The sequence below is a fragment of the Lagopus muta genome, chromosome 2 (assembly GCF_023343835.1).
Source record: "Lagopus muta isolate bLagMut1 chromosome 2, bLagMut1 primary, whole genome shotgun sequence".
NCBI classification, from domain to species: domain Eukaryota; kingdom Metazoa; phylum Chordata; class Aves; order Galliformes; family Phasianidae; genus Lagopus; species Lagopus muta.
In genome coordinates this window covers 79016381-79041549 of record NC_064434.1, presented here as the reverse complement: position 1 = coordinate 79041549, position 25169 = coordinate 79016381, and the positions used below count along the sequence as shown (strand labels likewise).

Here is a 25169-nt window from a genome sequence, read left to right as displayed (position 1 = left end):
TTACAAGTAGCAGCAGTGATTACTCCAAAAACATTTCAGAAAAAATAAGGGAAAAAAGTCAATTAGTTATGCAGACACTGTAATTAGGCTGTAGCCACCACTTATCTCTTTACTCAGCAGGCTTAGTTTTCTCTTCTGCTGCTGCGTTTTCTCCAAGGAAGCTTAACCCCCTGCAATCCTACCCAGTGGACAAACAACATTTAAATTCTCTGCCCCTGCAGCACAGAACTCTAATTCAATTCCTTTCCCTGCTCCCCAGGAAGAAACAAGCCGAGTGGGTTCCTTGTGGGGTACATTCATTCTGCTTAGTAGCTTGAGACTAGTCAGACTTGGAGAGTGTCCAAACTATTCCATCTCGTAGCTCTCCCTTATGCAATTGCTCCAAGCCTAATCCTACTGAGAGCAGGCTGTCAGAAGAGATCCAGCCCTCGTGGGTCTGTGCGTCTTTCTGATGCATGGCACGGATGGCCAGCCATACAGAAACACCCCACATTTGCAAAGATGTGGAGAACAGCTTTTCACCAGCCTCCCTGTTCTGCCCAGCTCACGGGCAGACGATCTGCGTGGGAGCACACACAGCTGGAGCAGAGGACCAGCTGCTCAGTCCCAGCTCGGATGTAGGAACCATGGTATAAATTAAACACTTCTGCAGCAACCCTTGAGGTAGGCTCACCTTGTGCGTTTTTCCACTCCAGCTTAGATGCAGGTACCACCATAAAGTGGGAAATCTTGATGCCTAGTTGCAAATTACACACCTGCCTTTAAGGCCTCGTGCCCCACACAGGGAGGTGCAACTCACACCATGCTCACCCCTCTGTGCAATCAGCTGTGCAACACCAGGCACAGATCTCTACATGACGAGCACAAATCTCTTTCCCTCACTCTCAGTCTTTTGGCAGGAAAGTTTACTTACAGGCTCAGGCTTTCTACATTTAGAAAATCATCTTCAAAGCTGCAAATTGCATGCAGGGACTTTCCAGACCCTTCAGTACTATTGGTAACAGCAACAGCAAGAGCATGCATCCTCCTCCATGTGTTCCTTTGGGCTCATCTTAAAAATACCCTGAGCACAAAAATAAGTCACGCCTGAAGGTCAGTTAAAATGAAATCTTCCAAATGGTGTTGAATGTGCCCTGATAGATGCAGCTGAGAGGACAGGCTGGGGTTTATTCTCAACACCTTTCATATCTCTCAGTACTTATGCTGATGGCAAAGAGGAGCCAAAAGCAAAAGATTCCAAGGGGGGCACACATCACAGATCTCACTCTTCTGTGTAGAGAAAACAATACCTACAACTTTCCTTGCCATTCAGCCATAGGAAGAGTCCAGGTGCTGCTGAATTTACAGGTTCTCAGCAAAGAAGTCTGCTATGGACCAGCTGCCCCACTGGTGCCATCATCTGCAGCTGGATTATATATATAGCACATGGGAGACCGCTAGCATGCATTAATTTCAAATTTCTATTTCTTCTGACAAATAAAACCCTACTATTGTTTTATTTCTCTAAATACATTCTGGACATTTGTATTTGTCCTGTGCAGCTGTGAGAAGCTTCCTTCACTTCATATAGAAGTTACACATCTGTTACATTTGCCATCTGCTATATTCACAGAAAAGTGTAATACATGAAAATAGAATGGAGATAGGAGCAGACTAAATGAAGGTAGAAAATTAAAATCTTTGTTCCAGAGCAGAAGAAAGTTATTGATTTTAGTACTTGCTATTCACTAGTAAGCTTGATGATTTTATGGTTTCCAACTCTTTACCCTTTCCTGTTTAAATGTTCTCCCTTATCAGCCACTTGGAGTCTAAGGACTTTCAACACTGCCTTAATTCTGTCTCGCCCTCTTTTATGTTCTCTTGTCAAGACAGCCATTATCTACTTGTCTTTCTATCTGTGGCTTATTTGTTCTGTCAAGCCAACAACCTTCTCTTTGTCAGCTCCCCTAGGTCACATCTGGGACTTTTTCCATATGTGTAACTACACATAAAACCAGTGACTTTAAGCCCACCTGCAGAGCCCTCTGCCTTTTAAAAGGACATACCTCACATCTCCTGTACCTGCTCAGTGAACATTACAGCAACTTGTATTTCCCCTGTGTGGCAGTCCTTGGGTTGTGGTTTTCCTGGAGCAAGAAAAGTCTAGCCATGTCTAGACTGTTCAAACTAATAGGGCCTGGGAAGATTATGGTAGGCCTGGGCCATAGAACCACAGAGGGTTGGAAGGGACCTCTAAGATCATCTAGTTCCAACTCCCTGTTATAGGCAAGGATACCTCCCTCTAGACCAGGTTGCTCAAAGCCCCATCCATCCTGCCCTTGAATGCTTCAAGGAACCTTGTGGAATTGGTTGTATGGCCTCTGCCATGGTTTTGGTTTAGATCTGCCAACGCTCAGCCAGGCAATACAAGGGCACATTTCAAGTTCGGGCACTGGGGGATCATTTCCAATGTTATTTGAGAGAGAAACATATTTAGCCACATGGGTGTGAGCTGTGCCATGTCAGCATAAAGTAGGATAAATCCTAGCAAATGCTACTGTAAATACCAGTCCTTCCAAAGGGACTGCCTGAGATGCTTGTGTGCACTGCTTACCCCACAGGGGATCTCAGCCATGACTAAGGTCTCAATGTCTGAACCTCGAAACCTGAACAGCAGCGGTGTTTTGCTATTCCTGAGGTCTTATGGGTGCTTGAGAAAGTTTCTGCTTCTTCCCGATCTCATATTACTTTCCTTGTCAAAACATTGCTACATCATGCTTTCATACCCCCAGCACAGAGATGAGCTCAGTGATTCTTCCCAACACCAGTTCTTAAATGCTCTCATCCCATGATATAAAGGAGAGTGGTTTACAAAACAGTATTTATACCCATGCCCTCATTCTGTTGCAATTTAACACCATTTTCAGAGTTGTGCTGAGATCACTGATGGTATCATGTGCAAACAGGACAGTAAATTATAAATCCATCATTCGCCTTTAAAAGGCACAAAAGCACAGACACACAGCAATCCTAAGTCCATGTTTTTGTCAAGCAGCAAAAGGCAAAGCAGTTTTTAAGCTTCTGTCAAATAAATGCTGCTGTGAGAATGTCTGTATATTTGAAATGTCTAATATTATTTCAGTTATCTTCCTCTTAAATCTCTACTTTTTAATTATTTTTCCAAACAAAGTTTGAAATATTCACAAAAGCTAATCATAATTAAGTTTGCAGAAAGACATATTTAAAAGCTGCTAAAATTAAGTTTCAACAGCCACTATATTTTCAGGAATGGTTACTTCAGTTACCAGGTTTGCATCCACCATGATAAATCTACACAGGAGTAACTTTTCCCCAGTGCACCCAACACAGAAATGTCAACAACTCAGGCTCACATGCAGAACAAGCTGTAAGGGGTACTGGAGATTTTCCATTTAGAAAGTACTCTTTGCACTACCAGACCTGAAGTGAGTAGAAGAGCTCTTTCACTCAGTTTCTCAGGGGAAGTTCGCAGCCTCTGCATTTGACAGATCTGAATAACTCTGCTGCTCCATTCCTGAAGTGCTGATGCAATATTTTCTCTGGAACTCCAGGAGAGAAAGTCCAAAGTAAGAAAATTGTAGATTAAATTTTGGTGGCAATAAATCAGAGCATGACAGCTTAAGACAAAAAACTCAAATGCAATTGATTTTTCTGCACAGATACTACCTACCCATCCCCACCATTTGTTTTCACTGATGTAGAATATTGCTGTAGAAATGCCATTACAAAAGGAAGCAGCATCAGCGAGGATATCAAGTTTTCGTCTGGATTTATGTCTTGGAAGGTCAACATATCTGCAGTGATCCAAACCATGTGCAAACAGCATCTGACACTAAATCCTAGTCATATTCACTGTTGTCACAGCAAGCCACTTTCACTGCCCCTCCAAGACTTTCACAAGACAGCAGTCCCTTAAGAAAAACACTTGCAATATGCAAAACAAATTACTGTAAGAAAGTATGAGAAAATGTCAGCCAATGGTCCAAGCACACAAAGGAATTATGTGGACGTATCTATGATTTTTAAAAAACTGATTTGCCACCTCCTTCCAAGTCTCCTTGGCCCAGTGCTCCATGCAAGCCATCAAACTGACCACTCAGCTAAGATCTGCAGGATGGGTAGAACACACAGAGTCCCAGATATGCCACCATGTGTATATACACAGGTGGTCTGTGTTTTTTGTGCTGAGTTAGTTGGAGTCACCCAATCAAAGTGCAAAACTCTTGGTATTATCTGACAGAGCAAAGCACTACAAGAGTATAAGAAACACAGGATGCAAAGAAAACAGGATAAGCAATGGATGAACCTCAGATGACATAAGCTTTCTCCAGGATGTTCAGAAAGCCGTGGAAATTCTAGTGACCTGTGTCAATGCTTCTGGTTAATCACATGCCAAATGTTAGCTATGATTCTAACTAGGAACATCTCAGAATCAGAATTATTTCTGATAATTGTTTCTGCAGTAAAACAGCATTTGCAGACTGAAGTGCATCTATTACTCTGCATCCTTTCTGGAAGGCCTGTCAGCAGTTCAGTGTTCTCAGCATTACTGCTGTTTTATTTCATTTTTATAGTTAATTTCTTAAAATGGACATTAAAAAAAAAGAATAAGCTTGTAAGTACTAAATTATACAGGACTGAATTCAAAGTTCTGGTTGAAATTGCATAGGACACTGATTTCGGACTTGCCACACTTCCCTATTAGCTTTCTTAAGGTTGCTACATCAGCAAAAGTCCTTCAGAAGCACAGACCAAATGCAGAACATGCTTCAGCTACAAGAACTCTGCTTAGCATGACAGTAAGGTAGTTTTGCAGTTACAGATTACAAAAATTATCTGGTTCCAGCTGCTTGTCAAGCTTACAAACTACATGCCTGTTCTCTCTTAGCAAGAGAAAATGCAGACTGACTAGAGCTGCATTCACTCTGCCTGGTTTTAGGACCACATAGAATTTACAGCCAAATTACAGGCCTCTAAAAATAGGAGGTGATAGCACTGACAATAGCAAAACCCAGGCAGTGCAAGACAGACTGCTATAAATACAGCAAATCCAAAAACTGCAGGTATGGCTGGAGCGCTCCCAAGCAGACTGAATCATGCAGACCATATGGGCTGCTAAAAGCCCTACAGTACACTGGTGCTTGCACCTACAGTTTGGTTCTTTTAATTCTGGGCTACTGCCAAGCTACGACTTACCTTCTGTCTCCAACTGCAATCTGTTACTTCTGTTTGGTCTGCTGTCTTTCTTTGGCAACGCATTAGTTTGGTCTCATTATTTACTGCTCAGTTCTCTACTCTAGGAAAGAACCAGGCCTTCCTACCAGTGAGTAGTGCTAATCTTTTTTTCGTATTTCAGAAGTTGCACAGGGGCCATCATCATCCCTGGGCTGCTGCTGTCCCTTCACAGTCTCGGCTTTTGGCAAAGGTTTGTAGTGCTCTAACTCCTTAAAGTCCCTTGTCCTCTGTCTGATCCCCAAGATTACTTAGATAAGGCAGAGGGAAAAACATTTCACTCTACTGAATAGACCCCATCTTACTGCAAGCTACGTTTCTCACACTTTTGTTAGATACCTTCTACACTAATTGCAACCTTAAAAACCATTCCAGCATCTTCTCTACCCAGAACGTATAGAGAAATCTTAAAGAAATTCAGAAGAAAGATTACAGGGAAGGGAAGAAGGAGCATGGCTACTGGAAACTGACAAAATGAAACTGGTTGGGCAGAAATACATAAGAGCTATAAAAAGCTGGTGAAGCTGGTGGTGCTTTTCCAGGGAACACAGGTTGCAAATCTGACAAAACTGAAAGAAGTTCACGTGAACAGGCTAACCCTATTCTAGAGTTCAGGGAAACACCAATGTGGTTTACACAGCAATTGCATTATCACCCTTCAGGGAACAGAAAGCCGTGCGGGTTTGCAGAACCTGGAAGGGGTTCGGAGGTGGATGAAACGACAGCACTTAAAATGGAAAGATTATACTGCTCATTCAGGGGTGACAAAGAAAAAGATCTGAATTGTAGAGTTAACTTCTAAATGGGACTTGCAAAATTTAGCTGACTCACTTTAGCAGTGATGTGATGAACAGGCTAACTTTCCATCCTGAAGAATCTCATGATGTTAATACCAGTTTTCTATTGCATGGCTCTTAGTTGGTATCGTTATGTGTTAATTAAATTCATTTTTGGCCAGGAACTGTTGTAGTTGACTCACAGGTCACTGGGGTTTAAAATAAATAGAAAAAAAAGAGAAGAAAAAGGGGTATGTGACATCACTAGTGACTAAAAGGTTCTTGGTGTGTTCTGTAAAAACAGTGTGGGCAGAGTAAGCTGGAAAGAGACAAAAGACTTTCGTACTTGGGTCACCTTGGAAAACAGGACTACGCACAAAGCAGTTAATCATCACAGCTTTCCAAACCCAAGCCACCCTGCTGTTGCAGAGACCCAGTTTAGGTCTGAATCAGTACTAGTGACTTAAAGTTGTAACCCGCCTTTTATTTACCTGGTAGGGCAGAGCCCTGACTCACTCATGTGTCTTGTCTCTACCCAGCATTCTCCTCTTGCTCAGTGAAGCCAGTCCAAATTCAAGAACTCACTTTTATTGCCTTATACAATGAAATTCAAAGTGTAGAAGTGAGTAAAAGGGCAAATGGTATGAAGATAATAGAAACAAACAAACAAAGCCACCCATTGGACTATTTTCTTTTGTTTGAAGAACTGCAGATACAACAAATGTTATAAGCTGTTCTTAAGAGTAAGAGTGACTCCATTCAGAAGGCAAATCTAACTAAAAATGCTCCCGGGGTCATGAAGTTTCTATTCATATCCTGAAAACCAAACACATTCACTAATAATGATTATTCCTTTGACAAATGTTAGTAGTTAAAAGAAAACCAACAAAAAAAACCCGCACAACCTCTGCCACTGCTTTCAGCCTATAAAGGATTACTCTTTTATTAGTGTAGCTGAGGGATTAGTAGAAATATTTAATGAATGCAGCCACTATATTTGAGCACATCCCTGACTAAGCTACTTGTTGACTGAAACCTATCTATTTATAAGTACTTCTGAATGATGCAAAAAAACCATTATTGCAGTACTACAACAGCTTTCACATAACTTTTTCAATACTTCCTTGCCATTCACATTGTGACATTTGTCTCATTTGTCAAGTTTTATTTCAGAGCCCAAACATGTAAAATGGGTCAGATGGGCTTGCCTACATCTGGCTTGATTTGCTTATGACTTCTGACCTCAAGAGAAGTAACTGTTACTGGTCTGGCACCTCTCAGCAGGAGACACACACACCTTCCAGATGCACGTGTGTACCCAGAAGACCTCAGGGAATGTCAATCGAAGTGATTCTTAAATAACTGTTATCCATGTTTGTGTTGATTCAAAGTAACCACCAGCTTTTTACAATAACAAAAAAAAAAAAAAAAAAAAAAAAAAAAAAAAGATTTATAAGGTTCCAAGTTTTGCAGTTGCAATGGAAACCTCTACTGCGAATATAAAACTAAAAACAACAGAAGTACATTCGTTTACATATTTTAAACCTAACCATGAGAGCAGCAGCAGAAGGCTTTATGGAAATCAGGGGTCAAACAAAGACATCAGCAAGTTCAGATTTAAGACATACAGTGTTTAAATGCATTACATTTATGACAGCAAAGCTTTTTATCCCTGAATTACAGGAAACATTTACAAATTCTCTCCTTATTGTACATTAATAACCAATTTAGATGCTCCATATTCAGACTGACATTAAAGCCTACCTCTGTCAAATTTGAATAGGGACTTTGTAAAGACAGTCTATGAACCTCTAATGGAGAAACACACTGATTTTCTGAGTGCTTAGCACACACTTTAAAGGTCAAATGCCTTTAAGTGCCCCTTCAACAACACAAGCAAACAAGCAGTCATTTTTGAAAATGAAGAATATAAATGCTGTCTAGGCCATCCCTTAGACTAGTAACAAGCATGCTAGAAATGCAGAGACAGGAGGCTGACGTGTTCCTGTCTCTGTACTGAGTACTACTTTCAAGAGACTTACCTACCTGTAAAGGCTCATTCCTCTTAATCTTCAGAATCAAGAGCTCTATGACACACACACATGTGATTAATGTGTGGTTTTGTGCATGTATGCATGCGTAAATATAAACAAAAATCACAAAATTGGTTTTACAAAAGCACTTCTGAAACATGAATCACCTAGCTTAAGCAATCACAGTAAAAGCAATTATATAAATTTTCCTCCAAGCTCCAGTTCAAGCTCAGAGAAGCCAAGTTGTACACTATTAGCTGGAAGAAAAACCACGTACTTGTATATTATTAGCAGGATGAAATTAATACCTTTTTTTCCTATCTTATTTATTTTGATAACAGCTGTAAGAATAGTTTTAACCAATGTACATACATACATACCCTGAAGCTAACCTTGTGAATGTACCCTCTGTATTTGCATACAAGTCGTACACCATTTTTAGACACGGAAAAATATTCCGGGCCTTATTTCATTTCAAGGGATATTTGGTAAAGAGCTCTGCATGAATGCTGGGATGAAAGCTGCTCACCTTTCTGAATGGACAGTCAGTGTGGCCAAAGGAAAATGGAGGACAGTGGGACGTGGCACACATCACCTAGTGTTATTTATTCAGGGAGACCTGCCTGACTCAGTGTGGCCTCACTGGCCCTAAAAGAACATTCCTGTTGCTCATGAGTAGCGATATCCCAGCCCATGAAAAGCTTTTAGCACCACACCCTGCTGCAATAGTGTGCTGACACAGCCCTCTGAGTGAATCAGGAGATCTTCCCTGGCTTCTGAATACCAGTGGTTGAAAATACATTGTAGGTTGAGCCATATTAGGTCAAAGACACATAAACAAACCCTCTTCAGCCATGCGAGCAAATTCTCCTTCATACGTTACATCCTTCATGCTTTACCTTATCTTTATCGCTTTATCTTAACTTTATACTCATCTTCAAGACCCTGAGACAGCTGCTTCTTGAGTAGGCAGAAGCTTTTCTGAAAAATTCTAGACTCGCTCATTTTTCCTCTGCTTCATACCAGATCAGCTCTAATGGCATAGATGACAAAAAGAAAAACCAAGTACATGAACTTCTAATATATAAGCAATTCCTGTGAAATACTGCTTAATCTGGTACACGCTACTCTGTAGTTTCTCTTACATGGCTGTACACAGAGCGCTTGAAAATAACAGACATTACAGAGGTGTTTGTAGGTATGACTACTACATTGGGAAAGGTCTATACAGCTTTGCTAAACCCACAGGGATTCCTTGCTCAGTTGTCATGGGCCTGGTTTAAGTGAAAATCATTTCCATGTTACAAGACAGATGCTCCCTGTGGGATGAAGATCTGGGGGATGAAGATCTGGAAATTCTGCTTGAGAAACGTTCTTCTTTCTTTCCATACTAAAAAAGCTTTTTGACAGCAAGAGCTTTTCTAGTAACGGTCCTTTTTGGTCTCATAGAGCTAAATGCTCTTGCTATGAGCACAGAACATGAGTATCATACAATGTACTGAGGTGGCTTTTGTTTAAAATATCCTCTGTGACAAACTCCTTAACAAAATAATCTCACTTTGCATCTGAGAGAGATGAAAACATCACTAATGTGAAATAAGAGGTAGCAACAACATACCTGTAAATCTTACATCTGGTGCTTGGTCTCACGGATGAAGTGACTGAGATCTCCTAGGATGATGATCTGTTCTGAATAGCCAGTGTCTCCTAAAAGGGTGATCCAGCTCCTGCTTGTCCATCCTCCACTACATTTATGCCGCCTGTACACATTTAAGTTGTATTTCTCCATTTTATTTTATTTTTTTTAAGTCTCTACAGATATTCCCCCTGTCACTAAATACAACAGTACGAACTGCTGTGCTGCCATGACACTATCCAATCCACCCTTCAGCTACACACCATGAATAGCAGGCTTTTCCTGTATTAGACAAAAGACAAAGTTGCTTAGATTCCACACATCTGCAAGGAGAGGGAGGCTCAAACGAGGAAAAATCTGTGCTGAGAAAACATGAAATACCACAGAAGAGACACTCTAATGGAACAGAATGACTTTTTCATACGACCACTTGCTTGAGAGTTGGATATCATCGTGGCTTAAATTCTGCCAAAAGATCTAAAGAGGACTGTGAGCTTTCTGCCACCAAACAGTTCCATGTCCAAACCCTTCCCAAGAAAAATTAATCCTGGGAGCAATAAAACAATTTTGAAGATTTTTCATCTCTGTGAATAAGCAAAGTCATATAAAAATATAATTTTAAAACAACAGTAGTGGTGCGATTCCCTCAAAAGCGATGGTCCATTTTTTGTTTAATTCATGCAGGGCCCTCACTACGTATGTATGAGCAAAATGAAAATATCTCCAGCAAATTCACTCTGTGAAAACTTTAATGTCTCTCCTTAATGAACCATTTCCATGAAACAGTGTTGTGCACTCAAACTCTCCCTCACGAGCAGGTTTGTCCTTTGTCGAAACGATAATTTTGTGGGAGCCTCACGTAATAATCCCGGCAAGTAAACAATCCATTCTCCATTCTTAGCAGCTTTACAGGGATACAAAGCTTTACAAAGACGTGAAGACGCGTTCACCTTCGAGCACTGAAATAACACTCCTTTACTGCTGCTCTACATCCCGGCCCAACGCGCGCTCCCTCACGCCCCAGCTCCGCCACGCACCGCCCGCCTCATGGCCGGCCGTCGCCTCAGCGCCTCACCTATGGCGGTGGCTTTGCAGCTCCTGATTGGCCAGCTGCAGAAAGACGCGCCCTCCGATTGGCTGTGCGCCTCGCTGCTGAGGGTGGGAGGTGTCAGCTCCCGCCTCCGCCGGCTGGTCTTCCAGCTCCTCCGCCCCGGCACCTCTCGCGCTGCATGGCTCGCACCGTGGGTGGGGCGCTGCGCGGGGCCTGGCGCACCCGCGCCATGCGCTCAGCCAAAACTAATCCTCAATAATCGCCTTATAAACACAGCCGGCTCGCTGCCAGAAAATCTGGGCCCGAGGAGGCAGACGCACGACTTTGTAACGCTACAAGAGCAGATAAGGATCTTAAGAGGTCTATTATCTGAAAAAAGCTCACCACAACAATAGCAGTGTTTGGAAAAACGTTTATTAAGGCTGTAGTTGCTTTAGAATTGTTACACTTCATCAGTAAAAAGTTGTAACAAAACAAATACATCATTCTTGTGTCCCAGTCACGACATCCGGTCTGATTCAGCCCTGGTCCCTCAGCTGGTTGCTCAGTTCCTGGAGTTCAGCAATCAAGTTGTCCATAGTCGTCACCTCATCAGCGATCTCACTGCAAATCTCATGGCTTCCTACCTCTACAAAGCGTTGCTGTGCAACAGAGAGAAACGTTAGTTTAAACTACATTTATAGTTTCTCTGTTTCAGGGGAGAGAGCTTAGGAGCCTCCCCACCACTACTCCGCTGCCTTTCACACTGCTATTGCTCTCCCTGTAGTTCATCCTGCGACTAATAAACAGAAGGTGCCTCAAAGGGACCAAATCCCTCTGAGGAGGGGAAGGTTGGGTCTCTGATCTGACTGCACTGCACACTCTGACTCCCGATTGCACGGAATGTTATGGATTTTGCTGTGAAACTCAAACCAAAAACAACTCCTCAGACTGCCAACTACAGCTTACCAATTTGCCTGCTGATTAAATACTATCTGTGGATTTTAGAGGCCATCTTCTCAGTGTCTCATACTGTTGTGTCATTTTCTCCAAAAACCCAAATAAAACTTGTGTACTTGGTGTCAAGACATGTATGGGCAGAGACATGCATCTGTGCATAATTATGTCATATAAGAGAAGACAAAATACTGACACATAATGAAAATAGTTTGTTCTTAAAGACTGTAAGACAATAAAGAACACAAACAGCACCTAATTCAGAAGCCATCATAAAATTCACATCTTTACAAGAAAACTAGGGGGGAGGTAGTCTGAAGCCTTGAGACACACAAGGTCTGAATGGAGATAAACCAGAACAAGTTGCTATTGCAAGACCAGAATCTGTCACTTGAGCAGTATGGAGACTTTAAGAGCTATTGCTCCACATAAGCATAGCAGGGGGACCCAAACATATGTTTCTCCCTTATTATGTAAAAGGGAAGTGAATCACACTTCATCTGTCATAAGAAGAAGCCAACATGTAGAGACAAAAACAAACCCAGAAAACAAAAGTTGTTGTTGAGTACATCTGTCATCGTTGTATCATCAAAACATAATGGAACAATACAGATATATATATCAAGTACTTAAAAAGCCTGAACCGAAGTCGTCAGTGTGTTTCAGAATGTTCCTTGGTTCAGTGACAGGACTATCTTCCACAAAAATAGGAACATGTTTCTGATACAAGTACAGAGACTTCTCTGACTTTCAGCCCTCAAACCTCATGTGACAGAAAAGTTTGGTTCTTTCTGGCTAAAACAGCTCAGTAGAACAGAATGATACAATTATTTATTCTTTTTTCCCATGCAGTTAAAGAGTTCTATTCAACTAGACGCAGCCTGGGGAGACTTCATGCACCAGTGCTCTTTGGGCTTGTGCCTCATCTTTTCCCACAACAGTACCCACATTTCATGCATTTACAATACAGCTCCAGGACCTCTCTCCTGTTGGAAGACCCTGCCTGTCAGATCTGAATGACGCATGGCGCCAAGGTGCAGAAGAGCGCCCAATGTGCTCTACTTCAAAGCATGCGACTGCCCAGAAAGCTCTTTTCAGAAAGGAGCCTGTTAACAACACATTTTCTAGGGGCAGCCTTTAGCAGAGTCTGGCTACGTTATGGGAGTGGCATTAAGCTGGGACTGGATCCGCAGAGGTGGAGATCTAAGTAGAGGTCAGAAATCTGAGAAGCAATGTTGTCTCACCAGTCCAAAACCTCCTAATATGGTCCACCTGCATGTCCTGACAATAACATTTTGGATTGTTGTTGTTTAAAGCCTACTTTCACTGCTCCTTCATTCTTTCTGAAATCGTAACTCCTGAGTCAGCTCTTAGCCTTTTTTGTGTGTTTTTCTCTCTTGAAAGAAAAAATTAAACACAAAACAATCACACACTGATGAGGTGATGAGGCAGGAAAAGAGGACGCTAAAGCAGATTTTGAACACTCCTAAACACCTGTTCAATAGTTCACCTTACAGAAGATGGCTGAGTTTTCAAACCACAATCAACACAAACACACTTTAGAGATTCAGTTAGACTTCAAATAAAAAATGACATATCAGAAACTACGCAAACACAATTAAGTCACACTAACAGCTTTTTATTTAACATGTCAGCTTTCTGCAAAATGGCATAAAACTCAGAGACACCATTACCTGCCAACAACATAGAAGCACCTTCAGAAATTAAGAAAACAGTGCATTAGATTCAATTACTCTTTCCAAACTGTGTTATTATAAGAAAAACCACCAGAGATCTTTTTATCATCTATGTCAAGTAAACTTGTTTCTTCTATAGTCATGGCCAATATTCAGGCTCTTTTTTTTTCCTTCTTAAATAATGTTGTGAATCACAACACAACATATAAATCGTGACTTTTTTCCACTACATTCCTATGACTTACATATATTAGTATCTGTAAGCACAGTTAGTTACGGAGCTCACTTATGTCTGCTTTATATAGCTTTCCTAGGTCCTTATCCTTAAAATTGCAGGATTTAAAAGAAAGCAAGTGAAGTTTAACACATTGATGATGGATCAACACTTTGTAACCTAAGCACAGGTTATAAAACTTACACTCTGTAATTCACATTTATAAAACCCCACACACAGCCAGGAAGAATAAGATATTAAGTGCACTTAGAAAAAAATGTGTTCTGTATCAGACCTCAGTTAAACAACGGCAGTGTCTCATGTTGAGATACACTGTAAAATTAGGATAATAACGATGCAGAAACAGACTTGGCTCTTTGGCTATGGAGGACAAACTACAGCTCCAAAAGCTAAACATAATTCAAATGCAGTAACCTTTTCTAAATAATTACTAGCTGAATTGATAAGATATCCATAAAAAACAAACTAAAATGAGTTTCTTCCTAAATAAATAACTGCAATGCAAAGTAGTCTGGACACACTTCTCTCCCTTTTAGAGGCTTACAAGCCATTCCTTCTCAGACTGCTTCACTCCTCCCCATGATTACTCACACTAAGGAATAAGTCTTGAAAGTGACTGATTTTTTCCAAACATTTCAGTCTGGATGCCCAACACTAAATAGAATTCTAACTCAGTCTGAAAGATAGCACTGAAATTTTATAATAGTAGGTTTATTTCAGTTAAATTGTAGTGGGAAGGTTAGTAAAAGTCTATGTACAAATGGAATCCTTAGCGTAGAAGTAAACATCTTTCTGATGATTGACCAAGACAGAAAGATATTATTTTGTCTGTAAATGACATAAAACCAAAAAATGGGTACCAGTAACTGAATAAAGATACATAATTCAAACATTCCTACCTTTGCTTTGGACGACAAGCCACGTAAGTTGAGCCGAGCTGAAGAAAGTATCTGCAAAGCCTCCTGATTACTGGATTTGTTCTTACTGCATTTTATAGCCACTAGAATTCAAACACAGAGGAGAAGGCCCCCAAAACAAAAGCACATTACTTCAACAGCAATAATCCTTAAGCAACAGCAGTTATTAGAAGTACTTCGATATCATCTATACTTACTGGTTGCAGTATTCCTTTTTGGGATATTCAAAAAGAACACTAAGTAATTTTGGGAAAATCCAAAGCCAGTAAGTCTATAAAAGAATCCTTCTCAAATACATACTACAGCACAGTTTACCCTTACTTGAGTATACATACAAGTACCTATCCTGGAGATGCTGGCACGGCACTGGCAATCAAATGTCATAATTTGAGAACTGAATTACTGACGCATTTACACTTGAGCTATACAACTACTATAAGACATTGCATAAACTATAAGTGCTATAAGATTGGAAAACAAGGAATTATCATTTTACCATTCATGTTTGCTGACTCACATAACACAATTTCTACCTTATTCCAAGTTTGGAATGTTCTATGTTAGAAGACTCCAAATAGTAGGGATAAACATAATAAATGAGGCAAAATTTTATTACTTTCCTTAATAAATATTGGCTACAGTCATCATGCATAAGCTCTTTTCAGATAGGACATACCATATGCAATCTCTATGGCTCCTTTTGCTACTTCCTTAAAAGAAGAAACATCTTTCTCCCAGTCATTTGATTGAATTTCACATTTATGTGCCTTAGTAAGACACTGAAGTGACTGCAAGGAAGGAAAGAAAGGAAAATCAGTATTCATGAAAACAAACTAGAAGACTAATTTAGTTTTTAATGGCTATAAATTTGGTGATCAGTCAAGAAAATAAACATATCTTTACAGGGCTTAATTTTCTGCAAGTTGAAGTAGCATCCTTTTCTGCAATGGTAAGCACCAGCTGTAACACAGATGTTATTCACCAATATTGCATCTCAAGTATGACAAGCATATAAAGTAACATGTATCTCATTTTTATCTTCTAAAAATCTGTCTAGACTGATGGATGTGACCCATATTTGCTACGGCATCATAATTGAATGCACATGAAAAGGGAAAAAGACTTGTACTCACACTGAATAGTAATTTTGTAACAATTAAATGCAGAACTGAATACATCAAAGCATTCTTTCTATGTATGTATTTTTGGTTAGTATTTTACAGACATGACTATTAGTTGCCATACTGTACCAATTCTCAGTGTGAATAAAATAAACTGAGAAAGTAAACAAACAACACTACAGGAGGGTTTCCCATTAAGAAAAAGCATCTAACAAGGAGCAGGAAGATGCATGGAGAGTAAAGGAAAACAATTGCTTTCTTCTGGCACGAGGACAAGAAAAAAAATCCACCAATTCATCTCATTATTGTAACTTCTGTTAACTTTTGATAACTAGAGAACAAATCTCGTAATGCTGTACTGGAATCAGTACCCCAGTACACAGAGGAAGAAATAAGCAGTTCAGTGAATGAAATTAAAAGTTATGTTTGAATGTAAGGAGATTGTGAATTGAATGTAAGTCAGGACATACAGCTACTCCAAAACAATAAGCATTGAACATTCATAGAAAAATCTAAAAAATTTTAGTGAATCTCTGAAATCTAAAAATCTACTTAACTAAACCAAAGCACATGGATCAGCAAGAAAAAAAAAAAGAAACAAATTCATTTTTGTTTTCTTATTGTTTTTGATCTTTCTACAGTGAAAGAAACACCAGAGACAAATGCACGTGAAAAGATGCATGGCTTAGTTCAATAACAACTCTTCAATCACTTATTTTTGAAAAGTTTAAGTATCATACAAAGGAAGAAAAAGCTGTCAGTGCAGTACATGGCAAGAGCACAACAAAGCCTTCTGGCTGCCGAACAACGATGGATGAAATTTAGGGACTGTCAGCCCAAAAGCTTCTGCCTTCTCTCTCCCAGCAAGAGTTCCAATCACTACTGCCCAGGTGACTGAACTGCTCATGCTGAATGGCTGCAAGTGGCAATAAAGGTGCATAAAGTCAAACTAGTGAGATTATTTCTTTTTTGGAACAACCTAGGTTCTAATTGCTGGTAGCACTAAGCAGCAGAAGGAAAAACTTCCAAGAGAACAGTTTTTACAGTAGCCTGATTTTAATCTTGTTGAATGTGTCTGAGCCAGAGCAACAAGCTAGAGCGTTTTGTTGTCAGAGATGGAAAAGAATTCAAAACCTTGTTGGTTGGTTGGTTGCACTTCTGGAACCTGAATTTATCCTGGAAGGAAAAGGTTCTGACCTACCCAAAGGTTATGGAATAAAAGGTTTTCAGAATCCAAGTAGGCAGCTTGGAGGTTGGAAAGAGTCCTTGGTGGGAAAGGTGCGTACTGGGTGTAGGGCAGCAAAGAAAGAAGTTCTCAATGAAGTGGCAAGTCAGCTACAAAAAGTCAACTACTTACAAAGTGTGAGTGTAAATATATTCTAGGTTAAAAAAAAAAAAAGTTAATAGTTTTCACTCCTAACGCCCATCTAACAGATTCAATGTATATAAATAAACTGCTGTAAATCATAGCTGTAGATTCGAGTGATTCATGGTGTCAGATATGACAGCAGAACAGAAAGGTAAGCAAACAAACAAAAAACAACAACAAAATAACATCTCTACAATAGCCAGCCAGACATTATTTCAAATTCAGTTCTGGGAAAAACATAGGCTAAATATAATTAGATATGCACTAAATAAGGCATTACAATATGGAATAATGGTCAAACCTTACATTTGTAAGGAGAAACACAATCCTACGACAGATCTTTTCCCATCTCTTTGTTCTATGTTGCCACAAAACAGAAAATAATACCTTTTCAGAATCATGGACCTTTTCAACAATAAAAATGGGTTGAAAATTGCAACAATATATCTGGAATTCTTCTACATATAATTATATTAACTTAATATTTGACATTAAATGATACTTCTGGCAAGTAAATACTTGTGTTTTTCAGTTATACTTTATAATCTGATATCAAAGAAGCTATGAGTGACTATCTAGTATATTTAAATTGATTTTTATACTAGTTTGTGCTGTGACTGTAGACAGTTTTGCTTTTCCACGATTCATCTCTGTGCATCACACTAGAATACTTGGATTTACATGGGAGCATATCATAAGTATTTATAAACATGACTGCATTTTGCAGGGCAGGCTAGGCCGTATGTTCCATAACAAGTCTGATTAGGAAAACTCAGTTAAAGTCATGTCTACTCCACAAATTGAAACCATGTTTATAACTGGGTTAGTGAAGAACACTGTGATGTAACCAGATTCTGAAATGATTACATTTATAGTATAGACAGAGCCTCTCCTAGTTTGCATGTCTGAGTAAGAATCTGTGGATATATTACCGGATATTGCAGAGTCTGTATTTCTGAATTCTAAATAGGCCAAATCCCTTTTATTGTTTGGTAGTAAAGAAAAACAGGGAAGGAAAAAAAAGGGGAAGACCTGAAGTTACAATGAACTTGAGAAAGGACTAAACAAGGCATTTCACAGGCACAGCCTGAAAATGAAGACACTGAGCAAGGCCCAAGTAATTCCAATTTTAACTGTAAAGGCATACAATTTGTGGGCCCAACCATACGCATAATGCACTTGACATCAAGTGACAAGCAACCTTCCAGACAGACATTTTTGCCCTGGCCAAAGATATACCCCCATTAGGAAACATATTCTGATTGCTGACCTTGTGTATTTTCAGCTGCAGTGAAGATCTCATAACCTGTAAGTACTTTTGGAGTATGCAAGGCTGTTTGAATTTTGGAAATTCAACACCAAATACAAAGTAGTTTCTAGCATACACAAAAGTAAACACTTGCAGCAATACTGAGTGGCTAATTTTGGGAATGAAATCAACTCAATTTCCTGCGAAATGAGAGGAAAAAGAGATGGAAGTTAACATAGCTAAACCATAGAGAGGTAATGGAGGGGGTCCTACAGTTTAACAGGTTAAGAATTACAAAGTTGTATTAATTTCATTTTAAGCTGTGTAAGCGCAAAGCGCTCTTGCACTGGAGACTCTGAGTAACAGATGTTCTTAATGTTCATTTTCTCTTTGTGGATCCAAAGAAGAATTTAGATGGCTTATGTTGCCATTGGATCATGCCATTATGATACATTTTTTCCCAGAAGGCACTATTTTTTCTTTTCAGAATCAAAGATTTCTATTAAAAATAAAAATATAATATAGCTATCAGATTGCTGCCAAGAAAAATTTCAGACTATGAATCCAGGACAATGAATGTGTATTGTGTTAGGATGCTTTACAATGAAACATGATAAAATAAATAATTTTTTTTCAATTTAAAAATGATGTAAAATATCTTGCTTTTGTTGGATAATAAAATGCATGCTGTAGAAACACGATAAGCTTATTGGAACAACAGCATGTCTTATTATAGTACTTAATTTGCTGGAAAACAAAGTTTGTATAGTGTGCATCCATAACACAGAAATCAGAATACATTTACCTTTTCAATATCTTCACTGCTATCATTCTGTCCATTTCCATAAAGTCGGGCATAAAGTCTCCAGATTTCCCCATCATTTGTCACTCGTGAAGTCACTCTGCCCAACAGCTCTTGCAATTTCCCCTTCAATCCACTTGCTGCCTCTCCAGTGCGATCTGCCATTCCATCTACTACTGCCCTGACCAGAATAGCCAAAACCTTAAAAATGCAACAGGAAAGAAGGTTTATTTCAACACAAATCAACATAAGCATCGGTATAAAAAAACAAATGTAGCACCACATAGCAAATACAGTATTTATTAGGGGAATAATTCAGCTAATTTAAACTTCATTTAAACATTTAAACTCCAACTCCATGGTTGGAGAAGATAAAAGGGTGAAAGAGCTAAGACACAAATGATGGGTTACACTGATAGGCTCATGTGAAAGAGAATGGCATAGAAAATTACGGCAGCATCATGAAGATGTTTTCACCTTACAATATAGCTGTAAAAAAGATCAGTTAACAGGCTGAACAGAGCTATGAGGTAATGGAAGACATTGTTATTTACAGGACAGAATCACAGAATCACAGAATCACAGAATTGTAGGGGTTGGAAGGGACCTCCAGAGATCATCGAGTCCAATCCCCCTGCCAAAGCAGGTTCCCTACAGTAGGTCGCACAGGTAGGCATCCAGGCAGGTCTTGAACATCTCCAGAGGAGACTCCACCACCTCCCTGGGCAGCCTGTTCCAGTGCTCCGTCACCTCACTGTAAAGAAGTTCTTGCGCATGTTTGTGCAGAACTTCCTATGCTGCAGTTTCCAGCCGTTTCCCCTTGTTCTGTCTCCACTCACCACTGAAAAGAGTCCGGCCTCGCCATTCTGCCCCCCACACCTTAGATATTTATAGACCTGGATCAGGTCCCCTCTCAGTCTCCTTTTCTCAAGGCTGAACTCAAGGACCTCTGTTTAGTTGCCTTTATAGATATGTACTGGATGAGATTGGAAACTGGAAAGCAACTCATGCTGCCCTGGAAATTTTGTTTAATGCATTTCTGATGAAGTCAGTCAGTTCAATGAAACTTTTTACAAGCACTCATTTGATGACTCTACTATCTGAGTCACTGACTTGAGAATGTGGGATCTGACCTGAAGAACTGCTGAACACTTGCACCTGCTGGTGAACTGGATGGGAGCTGCTCTTTTCATGTATGAAATGCTACCCTGTCCCAAAAGCAGAAAAACAACAAAACTTTGTGTTTTGAAGAGGTGGACACTCAGAATTAGAAGACAGTTTCACTGAATCTTATTTTACAGGAAAACTGAAACAGCAAGTGTAAATCCACAAAGGCACTGAATTAAATCAGAAGAAAATAAAACCTGTATAAGCTGTGGCTTACTGAGAGCTACTTTTCTTGTGTAGCACAGAAGAGAGAGCAACAAATAAAAATACATGGAAGTCTCCTAATGCTTGCATTCATAAATGTAGGTAAAAAAAAACCCCACTCATTTCCCAACTTTAACACTCCCGGATTTTTACTTCTGAAAGTAAAATAAAAATTATCACATCAGAGTATATTACACGTGAAATAAAACATGTAAAGTTTACTATGATACTTCATTGTTCTAATACAACTTTTTAAAAATTACTCAGTTAACTTATATCCTATGAAATAATTACTGACTTTAATGAAAAACAGACAAGAAAAACATCCTTATCAAATTGAAATAGCTGACAATGTTATGAAATAGATACATATGTAACAGAAAGTAAAAAAGCAAAACGAAACAAAAAAGCCTACAAGCACCATAAATATTTCCCCAGTTTTTTTTCACAGGCATTACCAGAAATACCTGAACATCACCTAAAGGCAACCCTCACTCCCAAAGCAAAACAGCATATTCTTCATAAAATAAAGTGTTGAAACTCATAGTGCATTCATGTTTCAGAAACTAAAGGAATAAATCCTATCATTAAATGTATCAGGTATTGTTTAAATATTTGCTAGAGAAACACCAAAAATATTGACATTTTCATTAGTATAACATAGAAGAGGTGTAAGAAGAAACATTAAATTGTGATCTGTTTTGAAAAGGAAGAAAAGCTGGCCCTGAGGATTCATATATGTAAGCATGACTTCTCAATCAATTTCTCAGTCCATAGTATCAGAATTGCTCCTCTAAATCATGAAAGTTCAGGTATACATCACCTATGGTTAACAAGAGCTCTATAGACAGTATTTTATTTGGATGTGAAAAAAGTTTCCTCAGTCAGTAGGATTTAACAACTGAAAAGTAACTCTTATTCCCATAGTTAATGATTTGCTTTCACTTTAATCGTAATAATTTTTTATTTTTGGTTATTCAGCATACAAGCATTAGCATCACAGCAGTTAACATACAGCCAGTGTGAAACCCCAAATTACAGGGCACATTAAATACTAATTAATGATTAACACTACTTGGCTGTGCCCAATTGTTAAACAAAGCTGTTAAGAATAGCAAGTGAATTGTGCTAATTGTCAAGAAGTATTAGCAGTCCAACACAGCTTTCCCTTTTAGACAGTTGCCTTAAGTGTTAGATGTTAATTTATACCTTTGAGGGAGTTAAGCTGCCATTACGCTGAACTAATGAAGCAATGCTCTGCTGCCCAGGATCCTATACAAGTGGTAGGGTTTGTTTCTTTTGCCTCTGTTAATAAACCATGCCACACAGGATCAACCATGCAGAATATCTGTTTAGTATGTCACACCACTTATATTCTTCTTACTCCTTTTCTTTTCTGAATGCTAAAGACCCCATCTGGACATACTAACAAATATAATTGTTTTTAAATGCTATGACTGGTATCAATCTTATTTCAGAATTGCTCTCCAAACAGTTCCTTTCATATAAAAATTCACTTTATCCAACTACTTCCGGAAGCTTAACTAATGCAAATAAGGATTGACAGCACTCAATAAAAACGGAACTCTCAGATACCAGATCCAAAATGACAATGAGCTCTCCCTTGTGCCCTCCCAATCCCCAAATTAAGGATTTATTATAAAGGACAAAGCATCAACTCCTGTTCTCTTTCCTCAGAATCCCCTTGAAACATGCCTTCGCAGCCTCTTATTAAAAAACAGTCTGACAATATGAAAAAAGGACAATATGTAATGGAAAAAATAACAGAAAAACTTTTTGTCAGTTTCTCGAGAATACAAAATTGTGGAGGAACCACTTCTCCATATTTCTGAACTCATTTTTTTCACAGCGCGGGATGGAGATCCGGTTTCTGAAAGCAATGTAGCAAAACTGCTTTTCCACCTGCAAAACAACTTTGTTATTCGCAGAACTGCAGCTTTCCAAGTTAAAAAAAAAAAGTCTTGGCTCCAAGAAAGGGCATGTGGTACAAAGCAACATCATTAGCAGTTGCAGAAATCTCTCAGCTGTATTTTACAGCTCAGACTAATAATTCAGAGGCTTAATTGACAGTTACAACAGGTAAGGCTTTTTCATCAGGTATTTTTCAGTGACTGATCCACCTGCTGAAGCTGCAAATAATTCAGCAAGTCTGTACAATTTATTGCATAACAATAAAAGCGAAGTCTTCAAGTTGTATTTCTCAGTAAGTTCATGAATAAAAAAACAGTTAAAGAAATTCAAAGAATTTTAAGAACTAGTAAGAAAGGAAGGTAAAAAAGCATGCTTTAAATATTATAATGGATTATGAGGAAACAGGGACTTTTAAAGTACTTCCTCTGCCATAATCTTTTATTGTGGTGTTCAGGTTGTTCAAGCTTTTCCTTATTAAATTTTGTCTGCAGAATCTGAACATACATCAATTCATTTTCATGATATTTTAATCTTAGAATCTTTGCCACAATGACAACATCATTATTTAATAACTACAATAATTTATTCTCAAAGCTCCTTTCTGAATTCAGAAATCTGGTGGAAAAAGACAGCAATGATCCAACAGAAATCACAAAGATAGGAATGTGTTACTTTTAATAAAAGAAAGCAGTGATTTACAAATGATTGCTCTAACTACACTAACTGAGGACATTCAAATTACAAATTCAGTTGCACACCCTTATTTGACGCATTCTGAGTTCTAGAAGAAACTCAGTTGAATAAGAGTATTTGTGTACTTTCTTTCCAAATTCCAACTTTCTAATTTACTACTATATAGCTTAATAGCCTATCAGTTAAAATCTGTGACTACTACAAATAAGAAGTACAACCCAAGAGAAGATTGCTCTGTGTTGCATGGAAATCGAGGTGCATGCTTCCATTTACTCGAGTTCCTGATTGTACTTCATTAAAATACAATTGCACAAGAAGCTCACAGCGTATCTTTGCTTAGAGAAGGCTAGTTGGCAAATGGGAGAGGCTCATAAATTGAGCTTTGTAAACAGTCTCAAAAGTTTTACGCGCTTCATTTTTGATCTTGTTTTGTTATGGAAACATTCTTCTCTTTCTTGTGAAGACTACTGATTAAAGTCTTTCTAAAACTCTTAATCAGGCTCAGTTTTTCCTTGGCCAACAGTAAAATGCTTCAACATAAGTTAATTGTATTAGGAGCTATACCGGGAGCCATGAAGCGTATCACATAACAGCACGCAAAGTTAAAACCAGGTTATAATTAAAAAAATGTAGTATAGACAGTACATCTATAATTCTGGGTAAAAATAGTAATGTAAGACTAAAAGTTTTAGGGAAAAGAGGTGAAAATGTTACAGAACAAAACCAGAAATTAATTGGAAGCAATATCCCCAAATACTTTAATTAAATATCCTACATAAAACTTGATAATAACCACTTTAATAGGAGCGTGTATCATCTCCAAATATCTAGAATGAGCAGAAACAGGATGCTTGATTCCTACTCAGACATCAACCAGAATAAAGAATAAAGATATAGTACACCACCTCTAAAACTATTTTTGAATTAGCACATAAGGAAACAAGCCATAAAAAGCATATTATTTATAAAATGTTCCCTGAATAATCACAGACCTCACAAGAATCACAATATGCTAAACAGACTAATCTTTACCTTATATGAGACTGTTTTTCATATATACTTTTTCATGCAAAGAGTTTCAGTGGCCTTTAATATTCAGCAGTACAAAACACAAAATATTTAATTTATACATAATGCTATCCCATGTATGGTTGGCTTCATAACAGTACAGTGCTCATGTACAACATACTCAACAGTAATCTGAAAGAAGCTTTAGTACTCCATCTCCCCGAGGCCTCCCAAACCCATGAACAAGCGATACATTTCCGCTATCAAAACTAGTCAGTTCCCTTTCCTCAAAACTGAACTCAACCACCCAAGATTTACAAACGCTCCTTTAAGTCACTTTATGGAAAAGAAAAGAGACATACCCCTGACTCCAAAGACCAGCTACAGCTGGATTCCCTAACCTTGGAGCTACAAATAAAATCCCTAAACGCTCATATGCAGTTCACTGATAATTCCTCAAGGCACTCTTCAGATTTCCTTTCAGATTCACCTTGCTGTTTTCACTGAGTGCACAGAACCCCGCTTAGATCAGAATCTGGTTTTAGGCCAGGTAATATGTCACTGGCGACTGTTAAAGTAGGCTTTCTGGATTTTATCTAAAGCATTCATTTACAGACAAAGAAATTAACTGAACTACAAATGAAAGATGAGCAAAGTGCTGCCAATATTTTCCTTTGTTCCAGATTATTAAGAATCAATATTCTGCTAACGCATTCAATCCATTAAACATAACTTGCTTTCAAGTGACGTTCTGTAGAATTTCCAAACACATGGGACAAGCTTGCCTTTCTGTATGCTAAATAACGTATACGATTTCTATGCGAGATATGCGACAACAGTGTGGACAGACGGCACCTTCAGTTTAGGAATAGACCTGAAAACTGCCAGTTTCATAGTTACCCTTCTATAAAACCTGAGGCAATCTGAGGATTTCCTGAGGAAAAGGCTTTCCTGTTCATTTTTATTTTAAATACTTAAGTCTTCTAGTGCAGATAAATTTAAATAGCTTGACTACATAACTTCATTGGTATGTGCACTATCATTACTGATACCAGTATCAGCAGTAATCTGTCTTACAAGAAAAAACATACAG

The 25169-nt window shown here is 38.7% G+C and overlaps 1 protein-coding gene and 1 long non-coding RNA gene across 5 annotated transcripts in view; both read right to left on the bottom strand.

Moving 5' to 3' along the window:
* LOC125689065 (uncharacterized) overlaps nt 1–10702 on the bottom strand; it is a 48107-nt gene extending 37405 nt beyond the window's left edge. Inside the window, exon 1 of one of the 3 annotated variants that reach the window (XR_007375009.1) lies at nt 9678–10702. This is a non-coding gene — a long non-coding RNA (uncharacterized LOC125689065). The other 2 variants (XR_007375007.1, XR_007375010.1) reach the window with 2 other exon arrangements.
* Nucleotides 10703–11142: 440 nt separating this feature from the next.
* TTC27 (tetratricopeptide repeat domain 27) overlaps nt 11143–25169 on the bottom strand; it is a 104131-nt gene continuing 90104 nt past the window's right edge. For both annotated transcript variants that reach the window (XM_048935837.1, XM_048935838.1), the window contains 4 exons: nt 19076–19273; nt 15208–15319; nt 14514–14614; nt 11143–11387 (listed from right to left, as the gene is read on the bottom strand). In XM_048935837.1, coding sequence (XP_048791794.1) covers nt 11265–11387; nt 14514–14614; nt 15208–15319; nt 19076–19273 — 534 coding nt within the window. In that variant the 3' untranslated portion in view covers nt 11143–11264. The remainder of the gene's footprint in view (nt 11388–14513; nt 14615–15207; nt 15320–19075; nt 19274–25169) is intronic.